General features: G+C 52.5%; 1 protein-coding gene across 1 annotated transcript in view; it reads left to right on the forward strand.

The window, feature by feature from the left end:
* Nucleotides 1–13,686, forward strand: part of TRIM62 (tripartite motif containing 62) — a 37,827-nt gene that overhangs the window by 7,451 nt on the left and 16,690 nt on the right. The window contains exon 3 of the mRNA XM_069574729.1: nt 8,558–8,653. Within this exon, the coding sequence (XP_069430830.1) occupies nt 8,558–8,653 (96 nt within the window). The remainder of the gene's footprint in view (nt 1–8,557; nt 8,654–13,686) is intronic.

The raw sequence follows: 13,686 nt of genomic DNA on the forward strand, positions 1-13,686 counted from the left end.
ACACAGAGGTGGTTGTCAAGGATGTGGAGATGGTGTCCTTCTTGGTTTCAGAGATTTAGTCAATAATTTACTCAGTTGACACTCCTCCGCTGGCTCACTGAGGGCCAGGAGAGAGCAAGACTAACTTGGCCCTGCTGTGGTTCCTGGGAGACAGGCCCATAAGCTGCCGGATCATGTCCTAGGCTCCTGTGGCCACAACTGAGGGTTGGCCAGGTTCCCCAGCTGACAACTGGGTCTTGAGAGCAGAGAGAGGAGATGCTACAGAGGGAAAAGCAACACCCGTGGTCCCATGTGCAGAGTGCCGGGGGCAGATACCCGTTCTCGTCTCACCCTCACAGCAGCCCTAGGAGACAGGTCTCATTGCCCCATTTTTCACGGGAGGAAACAGGCTCAGAAGTTGTGCCTAAGGCCACACAACCAGTACACGTTGCTGAAGCCAGAACTTGGACTCAGATGATGATCTGAGTCAGCCAGGGACAGGCATGAAGGTGAGCCGGTGGTTCATCATGACTGGAGGGCAAAAGGTGGGAAAGGGGCTTGAATGCACCACTCCTGCCCAAGGAGCATGGACTTGAGTCTGGAGATGCAGGGAAACTAGAAACAGGCTAGAGCAGGCGAGGCTGGCCTGGTCAGCATGCCTTAAGGGGTGGCGTGTGGGTGGGCCTGGTGGGCAGCCTGGAAGAGGGGGCACAATCACTTGGTGCTGCCCTGCCAGAGACTCTGAGGCTCAAAGTGGACAGGGCAGGCTCAGAGGCTGAGAAGATGCCTCAGGGTTCAGGTCTGACAGAAGAAACAGGAACATCAAGGGTCTGCGAGTAGAAGAGAGACCTGGGGGAAGGGAGAGAAGAGGCAAGTTCAGTGTGCCCTGTGAAGATCTGGGACAGCTTTGGGCCAGAGGAGGGAAGAGAAGGCAGTACTGGGTGTGGAGGAGGGGAGGAGTCTTGAGCACCCAGGGGTCTTGAGTACCTATCGTGAGCCACGCCACGCTGGGCCCTTTCAAGAGTCTCATCTCATTTTATCCTCATCACATCCTCCGCCAAGTGGCTCTGGTCCTCATTTTATAGATAAGGCTCTGAGAGGGGAAGATGTGATCTACCAAGGGCATGCAGCCAGGTTTTGAAACCAGGTTTTTCTGACACCCAAGTTCGTGCTGTTACCATGGGGCAGAACGGTGACACGGGTGAGAGGGTCCCTGAAGCCGGTGGAGATGGCTTCTGGCAGCAGCTTTATCCTCTGGGCTGGAGGAGGGATGGCCTTGTAAGAAGGGAGGTCTGGCCTTGGGGGCCTGTGAGCCCTGGCTCTCTGTCCTCCCCCTCAGCTGCTGCCCCAGGCCTGGCCTCTCTATGCATGTGGGAGCCTCAGAGTCTCTCAACTGACATATTTGCATAATTGTGTGCTTGGGTCTGCACCCGCTCTGACTCTGCCCCCTCTCCAGCGGCTCTGCCCTCAGGAGGGCATCCCCCCACCCCCCAACCCCCCACCCCCATTCCTGTTCTGCCCCAGCATTGATGGGGCCTGCAGAATCCAGCTACACGCCCTCCTCCCGGCTGACCTCCAAGGCCAACTCCACCCCACCCCCTTCTGCCCTCATCCCAGCCAGCCCCACTGGCCTTTCCAGCTTGAGACTCCACCCAGATACCTGGGCCACCCCCAACTGCCCCTCACTTCCTGCACATACCTGTGCCCCTACCCGACTAGTTCTCTCCATCTGGAATGCTCTGGCCCCACCCTGGAGACTAGAAGGGACTCTGCCCAGCCATCCATCCATCCATCTTCCCAGATCTTTCCGTCAGAAATAAACTCTAAGAAACTTCCTATTTCATATACAATTATAATTATTGTGATGATAATGACAACTACGAGTGACTGAGCACTTCCTGGGCCTCCAGACAGGTCCTGAATTAAGTCACCTAATCCTCACAACAACCACAGAGCCGGTGCTGTCATTAGCTGTACTTTATAGATTTGGCAACTGAGGTGGGAGGGAGTCACAAACACAGCCGGGCTCCTAGGGGTTCCCTCCACGTTTATCCTGTTCTCCCTTGTAGTCTACCTGTTTCTATTTCCGCCTCTCCTACTCACTACAAACTCTCAAGGGCAAGGGCTGTCTGCAGCCCCCCAGCCCCCTGGAGTGACTGGCCCAAAGCCTGACCGTGGGTGCCCAGGCGTGATTGTTGTATTGCCGACAGAGGGACTGAGTGGTTTCCAGCATGGATTTTGGAGTCACTCAGATCCCCACTCCGGATTCTTACAGGCTCTGTCCCCTTTAGCACACTGCCTGACCTCTCCGAGACTCTGTTTCCCCCTCTGAGAGACCGAGGTGACAGAGGCACTAATCTCATGCGGTTGTGCGAACTACGTGACATGCTGCCTGTGAAATTCAAACCTAGGCCACACCACCTCCAGACACGGTTCTGAGCCTCCAGGAGGGTCAGTGTCCTTCCGCACAGTTAGCTCTATCACTGAGGAGTTCATCAACAGCTTCGTTTCCTGTCTGACATCTGCTGGGAGGAGATTTCCCAGTTGGTTCTCTGTCAAACTATGTGGCCACGGGCCACTCAGTCCCTTTTTCTTGGACCTCAGTTCCCTGTTCTAGAAATCCAGATGGCTGGACTAGATGGTCCCTGGGGCCCCTTCCCATTCTGGCCATCTGAGGAGGAAAGGAGGGGCTTGACACAGCAAACCACAGGGACATGGAGAAGTGACCCGGGAACCTCACATGGGACATGGTGGCCCCCCTGTCCCCAAAGCACCCAGTGTATGCCAGGCTCTCCCCTGTAAGGCTAAACAATACTTCTTACCATTATCTCATTTCACCCTTCCAATCCTAGGAGATATTGTTATCCCCATTTCTCAGATGAGGGACTGGGGCCCAGAGAGGTTACGGTACCTGCCCAAGATCACACAGCTAATGGATGACAAAGCCAGTCTCCTAACCCAGGGGGTCAGGTCTGATCCCAGTTCTGGAAGGAGGGAAGGCAGGGTGAGTAACAAAGCCCAGGCCGCTTCCTAGTCCTGCTCTGTGGGTTCTATGTTTTGTTTTTCCTAACTTAGCTGTTCCCTCAGGATCTGTAGCCCACCTGAGGAGAGCTGCCTGCCTGGGGACTCTGCCCACCCTTTCAGAGATGAGCCCTGACACAGCCTAGCCTCTCCCCAGGGCAGATTCACGATGTAAACTCTGTGCCTGGTGCTCTCCTAGGTACTGAGGGTGTGAAAATCTCTCAGACACAGTCCCTGGCCTAAGAGCCTATACCTCATGGGGAAGACTGACAGGTAACCTTGCTGTTAAAATGCAGCATGTGCCAGATAGTGTGAGGGAAGGCTCTGCACACAGGGGATTGTCTGACAACAGAATCGAGTTGAGATATGGATTCTCAGTGGAGGTGACATCTGATCTAGGTCTTCCGAGATAAGCACTCACCCCACTCCAGTACTCTTGCCTGGAAAATCCCATGGATGGAGGAGCCTGGTGGGCTGCAGTCCATGGGGTGGCTAAGAGTCGGACACAACTGAAGCACCTTAGCAGCAGCAGCAGCAACAACTAGAGAAAACCATGTAGCTGAGCCTTCCAGACAGAGGGAACAGCAAGTTGCTTCATGCATCTAGAGCAGCACTGTCCAGTAGAACTTTCTGGAATAATGGAAGTGTCCTGCATCTGCACCATCTGATACCATAGCCACCAGTCACCTGTGGCTGTTCAGCACTTGAAATGTTCACTGTAGTATAGCTGTTGTTTTTCAGTTGCTCAGTTGTGTCCAACTCTTTGCAACCTCATGGATTGCAGCACACTAGGCTTCCCTGTCCATCACCAACTCCTGGAGCTTGCTCAAACTCATGTCCGTTGAGTTAGTGATACCATCCAACCATCTCATCTTCTCCTGCCTTCTCCTCCTGCCTTCAATCTTGCCAAACATCAGGGTCTTTTCCAATGAATTGGCGCTTCACATCAGGTGGCCAAAGGATTGGAGCGTCAGCATTAGTCCTTCCAATGAATATTCAAGTTGATTTCCTTTAGGATTGACTGACTTGATCTCCTTGCTGTCCAAGGGACTCTCAAGAGTATTCTCCAGCACCACAGTTCAAAAGCATCAATTCTTTGGCATTCAGCCTTATTTATGGTCCAACTCAGTACAGCTTAGGAACTGAATTTCAATTTTATTTTATTTCATTTGAATTTAAATAGCCATATGTGACTAGCAGCTACTGCATTGAAAGTTAGGTCTGGATGAAGAAAAAAGGCTGGAGAAGAACTCTGGGGTCAATACTGAAGGGCGTTAAATGCCTCGCTCAGGTTTGCTGCCCTTTTCCCCAGCGTATGTGTGTGCTCAGTCACTCAGCCATGTCCAGCTCTTCACAACTCCATGGACTACAGCCAGGCTCCTCTGTCCATGGAATTTTGCAGGCAAGAATACTGGAGTGGTTGCCATTTCCTACTCCAGGAGATCTTCCCGACCCAGGGATTGAACCAGTGTCTCCTATACCTCCTGCATTGGCAGATGGATTCTTCACTACTGAGCCAACTGGGATGCCCTCTTCTCCCCAGACAATGTGGAAATCCTGCAGAGGGACCTGGGGAGGAGATGCAGGAACACATCCATCCTGGAGAACCATCATCCCAGCTGCTCTGTGGGGCAGGGAGGAGCCTGGAGCCACAGTCCAGAAAAGAAGTGATTAAAAACTGAGCTGGGCCAGTAGGTATAGAGAGGATAAGACAGATTCCAGGGCAAGCCTGATGACTGATTGGATTGGTGACTGGACCGTGTCAAGGGTGACTCCTAAATTTCTGGCCTGGGTAGCAGCAGGGGTAGGGGGTGTGCCCTGCACAGAGATGGGGAACATGAGAGGAAGGGCAGTTTTGGGGTGCCATATCACTATTCCAGCTTTCACTGTGATGTAAATGTCTCTGTCCCTGTCTCTCCCCCACTCACCCAGCCCATCTACACACCTCCTGAGGCTTCATGGGTTGGGACTCACCCCCATCCTCTCCCTGTTACTGACACAGCAGCATGGGGGGCCCAAGGAGGCCTCATTCAGCACATGTTTGCGGATGGACGAATGAGTATTCCATTGCTCCTGGGATCCTGTTGTTCCCTGACCCTGAAAGCAGGGAGGAATTTGGCCATGTCCCTGGGGTGCCCTGAGCAATGTAAAGAACGTGGCCTCCAGGGCAGTTTTCTCAGAGAATCTGAAGAACTGCCTGACTGGTTGGGTCTGGGAGGGCCACCAAGGGAGAGAGTTGTAGCATTTGTTTCATCTCCTCCAACTCTACATCTCAGGCAGACTGTCCCAAGCTGGGCAGACCTGAGGCCGTCAGGGAGGAGCAGTCATTCTGTATTCTTAGCTGAACATGATCTGTCTATTCCAGTGGCTCAGATGCATGAGAATCTATTAGGAATGACTCCCAACTGTTAGTAATAGAGAGCTGCCCAAAGTAACTGAAATTAGATGAGGATGTATTTCTCTTCCACATAAAACAGGTCTATAGGAAAGGAGCGCAGGCAATGGTCTACCAGGGCCAACTTGCCCCAGTTCCTGAGAACTAAATGTGCAAATCTTGTCTCACCTCTGCGTCTGATGACCTCACTTGGAGAGCTTGAAATTGGCTTTGAGGGAGCCTTTACACCATGGAAATTGGCCAGCACTATAAACTGAGGCTATTTATCTTTTTTCCAGAGGGCAAGCTTCCTAGCACATCCCTGAGTGCAGTGATGGTGTGGCTACCCCATCAGGGACTAAGGCTGCTTCTTCCTTCCGTTTCACTGGTTTCGGCCTGTCATATCCATCTTTCTGGTTGCCTTATGGCCTGAGATGGTACTAGAGTTCCAGTCATTATGTCTGTGCAGCTCTCTACTCCCATAAAACTAGCTATTTCGAGTTTTCTATCTAGCTTGTGTTTTCAAGCTTCCTCTTCATCCTTCACCTGTCATCTGAGGTGTGCCCTCCATAGAGAAGGCTTCTCTGACACCCTACTAAATTCATCACCCCTCCTACACGGCTTTATTTTCTCTAGAGCATAGACCATGTGTGCATGCTATGCTGCTTCAGTCATGTCTGACTCTTTGTGACCCTATGGACCATAGCCTGCCAGGCTCCTCTGTCCATGGCATAGACCATAATGGATAACTATCTGAAGGCTTCCCTGGTGGCTCAGTGGTAAAGAATCTGCCTACCAATGCAGGAGATGCAGGTTCAATCCTGGGTCAGGAAGATCCCCTGGAGAAGAAAATGGCAACCCACTCCAGTATTCCTGCCTGGGAAAACCCATGGACAGAGGAGCTTGAAGGGCTACCATCCATGGGGGTCACAAAAGAGTCAGACATGACTTAGTAACTAAACAACAATGTTATCTGTCTTCCCCGCTAGACTGGAAGATCCCTATCAGTAGGGACTATGTCTGTCTGGTTCTCTGCTGTGTTCCCAATGCCTCACACTGCCTGGTACATCACAATTGCTCAATAAATATTTGTTGCGTGAATAAGGGATAGTAAGCACAGATCATTTTGTTTTCTACATGCTTCCCTTAGCATGTCATTGTGACCATTTTCTCACGTTGCTATCTAGCCTGTAAAATTAGTTGGATTAGATGTTTTCAAGGGCTCTCCCTGCTCTGACGAGACAGGTGAACAGGAGGTGGGGGTGAACAGGTAAGTCAGCTCCCTGGTACCACTCACACCCCAGGCTGACTAGAGAGCCCAAGCCAGAGGCTGTTTCCATGGAGATTCACTCCCAAAGAAAACTTCTTGGAGTTCCATTTCAATGCCAGGCCATTGATGGGTGCAGGGGAGATAGAAAATGGTAGGGTAGGCCTGCCCTGCATGGGGATGGATGAAGGATAGCCAGAACAACCAGCTGTGATACCATGGACCAAATGTCCAGAAGTACTGGGAGCCAAGGCCTCCCAGGTGGTGCTAGTGGTAAAGAACCCACCTGCCAGTGCAGGTAGACATAAGAGATACAAGTTCAGTCCTTGGGTTGGGAAGATGCCCTGGAGGAGGGCATGGCAACCCACTTCAGTATTCTTGCCTGGAGAACCCCATGGACAGAGGAGCCTGACAGGCTGCAGTCCATAGGGTTACGCAAGAGTAGGACGTGACTGAAGTGACTTAGCACGCACACACTCACTGGGAACCATCCATCTCTATGCCCCATTTATTTATTTGACAAATAATTATTGAGGCCCTACTGTATGCTGGGCACTGTTCTAAGTGCTGGGGACAGAACAGTGAACATGTCAGTCAAGATTCTTGCCCTCCTAAAACTCACATTGCAGTGGAGGAGAGGAACAGTAAACACACTGTCAGGTAAATAAGCAAGATCATGGAGACCATGAAACAGGATGTGATGGAGGGTGGAAGGGATGCCACTGTGCATGGGCTGGTGAGGCAAGACCTCTCAGAGGAGGCAGCATCTGAGTTGTTATGTTAATACTATAGAAGAATGGGTGGGGTGGGGGAGGGGCGGCAGGGGTTGTGGATCTGAGAACGAAGTGCACCAGGCAAAGGAAACAGCAAGTGCAGTCACAGAGCCGAAACAGCCCAGAGTGAGGAACAGGAAGAAGACCGCTTTGGCTGGCTGGGACTGATGGGGGAAGGATGTTGGAGACAGCGGTGGGATGAACATGAGGTCACTGAGACACTTGCTTCAGGTGCAAAGCTGAAGCAGATGCCCCAAAACTCAGTAATCAAGATGAATAATTCTTAATGAAATTTTTAAAAATCACAATTAATGCCCAAAAAACTGCATGATGAACAAAATATCAGATTTGTAAGTAGAAACAAGATGACTAGCCATGTCTTACTGAGCCATATTGGAACCAGAGGCAAAGGAAAAATTAGTCATAATGATCCTGTCCTTTAAAATTTTGACATGTTGTCTATCATGGATTTTTGTTGTTGTTCATTACTGAAGAAAATTCGTCACCTGGTGTCATGATCATGGTCTCCAGAACTAGGCTCCCCGAGTTACGATTCTGGCACTACCCTTCCATGCTTAGCTGTAAGTTTGGGGGCCAGTTTCTTGGCCTCTCTGTACTAGTTTCTCCATTGGAAAATGGAGATAATAACAATGCCTACTTCAGGGTTATTGGGAGGATTAGATGACCCCATACAAGCTAAGGTCTGAGGACAGTGCCTAGCCCACTGTGCTAGGGTCGGGAAGTGCTCAGAGGATGTGGGGAGTTTGTCACAGCCCTGGACAGTGGTACAGCCTTGATTCCTGCCAGAGGAGTCTTGACCAGCACATCAGGGGGTCGGAAAGTATGTGGAGGTGGATTGGAGACTGGGGGACCAGAAGCTCCTAGGACGGCCCGAGTGGAGGCTGTTGCAAAACTCTGGATGAAAGATGGGCACAGACTCTGGAGATACTTGGGAGACAGACTCTACAGGACTTTGTGGTTGCTGAACTGTGACGGGAGGAGGGTGCTGGGGCAGGGGAGGCACGGGGCCAGGACAGCTTCCAGCGCCCGCAGCAGTTAGCCCTGGCCTCTGCATCACCGTCACCAGGAAATACCGGGCTGGCTCTGGCCTGCTCCGCCATTCCTGTCTTGTCTGTGTTCCAGAGGGAGCTGAAGGAGCAGCTTCAGGCCCTTCAGGACAGTGAGCGGGAGCACACGGAAGCGCTGCAGCTGCTCAAGCGACAGCTGGCAGAGACCAAGGTGAGCCTGGTCTGGAGGTGGGGGCGGGACTGCTGGAGATGGGGGCGGAGCTTCGTGGAGGCGGGGCCAGTTGGCAGTTGAAGGGCGGGGAAATCGAGCCTGCTGCGAGGGGAGGGGCTTCGAGGGCCCAAGCTCCAGGTGAGAGGGGTGGGGCATGCGGCCAGGGCGGAGGCTGGGGCTTCTGCGAAGGTAAAGTGGCAGGGACCTTCTCCCAGATGACAGAAGGAAAGAATTTGGGCTGGTGCCCGGGGTTAAAGATAGGATCCTCGCTCCCTGCTTTGGGTGAAATTTGAGGTGGGATCAGGGACCCTCTAGGAAAACCTTGACGTCCTACGGGACTGGAAGAAGGTACTTAGTCTCTTTTTCCTCTCCTGTTATTAAACACACCCATTTTCAGAGTTAGCAATCCCTCCAATCTCATGGAGAGAATGTTCCCTCCAAGTCCTCCTGATGATTTGTGGCTCAACCCTGGTATAATCTCCTCTCCGAAACTCGGACCGTGAAGATATAAAGAGTAGGAGCAAACCCTGCAGGCTTTGGATAAGATGGTCTGAACAGAAAAGTCTTTTTCCTTGACCCGAGAGGAAGGCTATGGGGTCTGATCCAGGCACTCCATGCTGTGTGACTTTGGGTAAACTGCATACTTTTCTGCACTCTTAATCTTCCCATCTGTGCAGCAGGGACTCTGCCAGGCTCTGTCCAGCCATGCTGTTCTGGATCCTAGCACGCTTCCAAGGGGCTCCTTCCAAGTCCTCCACAGATATCTCTCTAACTGAGCAAGGCTTGCTTTACTCTCTGCTGTCCTTCTGGGACCACGCACCAGGGACCTAGACCTGGCTGCTAAGCTCTTGGGTGGTTTCATTGTCCTGGTAGCTCAGTGGTAAAGAACCTGCCTGCCAGTGCAGGAGACAAAAGAGACGTGGGTTCAGTCCCTGGGTCGGGAAGATCCCCTGGAGCAGGGCGAGGCAACCCACTCCAGTGTCCTTGCCTGGAGAACCCCAGGGACAGAGGAGTCTGGCAGGCTACAGTCCATGGAGTCGCACAGAGTCGGACACGACTGAAGTGACTTAGCACACACAGCACAGCACTCCATTTGCAAATGCCGCTGCCAGCAGCAGCTGGAGGCAAGCCTTAGGAATGTTCTGGGCCTCCAGAGGTCACTGGAGAGGCCATTGGAGATTCAGACTTGTGCCCCAGCTTGGCTGCCAACCCACTGTGGGGTCTCAGGGAGGTCATGACAGACATTTCTTCAGAGAACATTCTGGAGTGCCTCCAGGCAGGCCCCTCAGTGGGCAACAGATGAGAAACAGACCCAGAACTCTGGCATCTTTGCTTCTCACAGCCTCAGTTTCCCACCTGCGTGGAGATCCAGTACCTCTCAGGTGAAGAGAAGCAAATGAAAGCCTCTGTCTGGGTGAAAGGGGAATATTATGGTCTGTTTTTCTCCCCAGCATTCTGTTCTTCTCTCCAACCACCCCCCCACCATTGTTTTTCTCCACTGACCTCTTCTTCCCCTGCCTTCCTGTCCATCTGTCTACCTCTGGGGGGTCCTGTGGGGCCACCTTCCCCTCCAGTTCCCCCAGCCCTGCTTCCTGTCTGGACTGGGGTGTTTATACAAGAAATGCCTATGGATGCTTTGGAGGTCATATTTCACCTGGTGCCTGACTCGGCTCAGCTTTCTTGCGGCGCCTGCCCCTCCAGTGGCCCGGCTTGAGGGCCCGTCTGATCTCCCTCCCCAGGCCCAATGTTTTCCTTGGTCGGCCCTGACCGAGTGACGCATTCTTGGCAGGGTATTTTTCTGAAACAGCCCCAGCTCCTCCAAGCCCCAGTGCGTTCCCAGGGATGTGGTGGGCTGAGGTGGGGGCTGCTTTCCCAGTCGAGGCACTGAAGGGATTGGGGGTGGGGCAGGCCTGGCTCTGTCCTAGAAAAAACTAGAGTAAACGGGGCACACCAGTTTAGCTGAATCTTTCTCTGTGCTGGGAATTGTGTTCCCTACCCACTGTCCTGCTGAACTGCACAGAACGTCACCTCCATGACCGCAGGATTCCCCAGAACCTATACACTGTCTGGCACACAACAAATCAGTTCAGTTCAGTCACTCAGTCGTGTCCGACTCTGCAACTCCATAGACTGTGACACGCCAGGCTTCTCTGTCCATCACCAACTCCCAGAGCTTGCTCAAACTCATGTCCATTGAGTCAGTGATGCCATCCAACCATCTCATCCTCTGTTATCCCCTTTTCCTGCCTTCAGTCTTCTCCTGCCACAATTGTGCCTTCAATTGTGCCTGCTGCCACAATGATAAATAATTGTGGAACAAATGAGTGAGGAAAAAACACACCTTTTGAAGTAGGAATTGTTGTCTCCATTTTATTAGCACGGAGACTGAGGCACAGAGAGATTGTGGGACATGCCTGAGGCCCCATGGCTAGTAAGTAGCTAGTTGAGAGCTTACTGTCTAATTCTGTCAGATCATAGGGCATATTCTAGCCTCACACTGGGTTGTCCTCAGCAAGATCTCTGGCTCTGTGGTCTGCAAGCCCAGAAGGCCTAGAGAACCCATCAGGGACATACTTAGGGCTCCTGGGGTGGCTGTCACTCTGATGTTTCACTTCTGAGTTGCCCTCTCCCAGCTTCTTTCTCTCCTCTTGTGTTGGAGACACTGGGCCCCCACCAAGAAAGACGGTAGAGTCTGCACCCACCTCTGCAGATCAGCCTTGGGCCAGACCCTTCCCTCCTTCACGCAGGGAAGCAGGTTCTGACCATCAACCTTGTGCCAGGCCCTGGGATGGGCACAAGGAGTGCAGGGTTAAGAAAGATGTCATTCCCACCCAGGAAGGGTTCATTCACTAGTTGGGGAGCCACATAAAACATGGGGCAGCATATTAAGAATATTTACAAAATGTTGTGGGAGCATTTAGCTTGTTGAACTGGCTACAAAAGTTAGGGAAGGTATCACAGAGAAGGGAGCTTTTGGTCTGGGTCTCACAGGATGAGTAGGAGTTTGCCAGTTGAATAAAACATTTGCTGGGGGAGGGGTCCACTCTAGGTGGGTAGACTTACAGTGCAATGGCACTAGAGTGGTAAGCTGGGATTAGAGTGAGGACTTTGAATTCCAGACTAAGGAATTTAGCGCTATACTAGTCATCAAGGTGCCAAGAGATGTTCCTGAACACAAGACTGACTGTGACCCAGTTTGCACTTTAGAAGGATCACTCCAGCAGCAAGTTTGTTGGCAAAGATTAGGTGTAGTTGACACGTTAAACCAGTGAGTTGGTGGAACCCAGGGCCATATGTGGAGGAGGCAGGTGTAAAGATGAATGTGGAGCTCAGGAGACACATAAGGCCTTCAAGATGGATGGATCTGGAAAGTAGCCTCAAAGCAGCAGGAGTTGAAGACGAGGGAGGGCATGTCGTGTATGAACAAAAGGAGCCAGGGCTGGATGAGTCCTCAGGAACAGGGATGGCAGGGAGGGAGCAGCCACAGAGGTGGGAGGCAAACCAGAATTCTCAGTTGGTAGAGGCTGGCCCTTGGGCCAAATGTTGCTGCAGACTGGCCGAGGAGGAGCCAGAAGGGCTGGCCATGAGATTTAGGGTTCTTTGGCAGCAGCAGCAGACGGTCCAGGGTGGGCAGGCCCCATCTTCCCCACCATGACCTGCTGCTGCAGGAACCTCGCCTTCCCTGGGTGAGGGGGCTCCAAGAGGCCACAGGCAGCCTGGCCCTTCATCCCCAGCCTCACCCTTCACCACCCCCTTTGTCTGCCTGGCGAGCTGGGTGGGCATGCGCAGGGAGGCTGGCCCACTGCCAGCAGCTCTTCCTGCCGGCCCACAGCCACGACCAGGAGGGAACAGGCCCTAATTGAGCCTTTGTGGAGCTTCCCACAGAGCCTTGGGCACTGAACACAGCGGGGTCTCTGACTCTGTGAACTCCCAGTCAGAATCCCACAAAGTCAAATTGCAGAGGCAGGCCCCACACGCTGCTGCTGCCGCTGAGCAGCACTTTTGTACCCTGTGTCATTCCGCCTCTTGCTGTCCCCCTCGGCCCGTCCCCCCTCCACCCCCAACTGACATCCTGCTCACCCTTCAGGCCCCAGCTCAGCAGCCATCTCTCCACGAAGACCTGACTCTCCACGAACAGGAATGGGCCTGTTCCAGTGTTTAAATAACCAGGCTCTGGGGCTGCACCTCAAACAACGTCATGTGCTTTGTGAGCCTCCCCTCACTTATCGTACCCCTACAATGTCTTTATGTCACCCTCTTCCCAGATAAGAAAACCAAGGTTCAGAGATATCAGGTGACTAAAGTTGCCACAGCGGGAAACCCAGTGCCCTTGGGCACCGAAGCTATGCCTTTTACCACTCAACCCCCTCTTGGGCCTGGCAGTGCCCTTGGGGACAGAGAGAATCAATCAAGTCCATGCTTGTCTTTCTGTGACAGTGGCTTTAACCCCTAACTCTTGTTCCCTGGCAAGAAGGTCTGGGGGAAGTGGGACAGGTTGCATGACCCCCAGACTTGCCCAGAATGTTGCCATTTATAAAGCTCTCTGGCATCTGTGATGTCCTTGGCATCTTTGCTTAGGCTGCATGAGTGATATTTTCAAAAAAATGAAAATTTCCCTGTCTCGTAGACTGAGCTCAGCACCTGCTCTCTGCCCATCCCCCCATATCCCCGGCCCACTTCCTCATCCCTCCCATTCGCAAGCCAGAAATCCAGACATCATCCTCACATCTGTCTCTCCTTTACCCTTACAGCCAGTCAGTTGGCCACCAGAGCCACGGAGGCCCCCCCTACAGATGTCTTTCAAGCCATGTCCATCTGCTGCTCCTCTAGCTCAAGCCTCATTGTCTCGTCTGGACCACTTCATTTGTTTCCTAACGGAGACTATTTGTTGTCCCTGATTAGGCCAGTTCTCTTCTGCTGCCATGCTTTTTGCCATTTCTTCACTGAACGTACCTTTCCTGCCCTTTCCTCTCTGCGTGCCAAGACCCTCAGTTTCCTCCTCTCACACAGGGATCACCCCATCCATTCTCCCT

This window comes from Ovis canadensis, chromosome 2, assembly GCF_042477335.2.
Source record: "Ovis canadensis isolate MfBH-ARS-UI-01 breed Bighorn chromosome 2, ARS-UI_OviCan_v2, whole genome shotgun sequence".
In the NCBI taxonomy this organism is placed as follows: domain Eukaryota; kingdom Metazoa; phylum Chordata; class Mammalia; order Artiodactyla; family Bovidae; genus Ovis; species Ovis canadensis.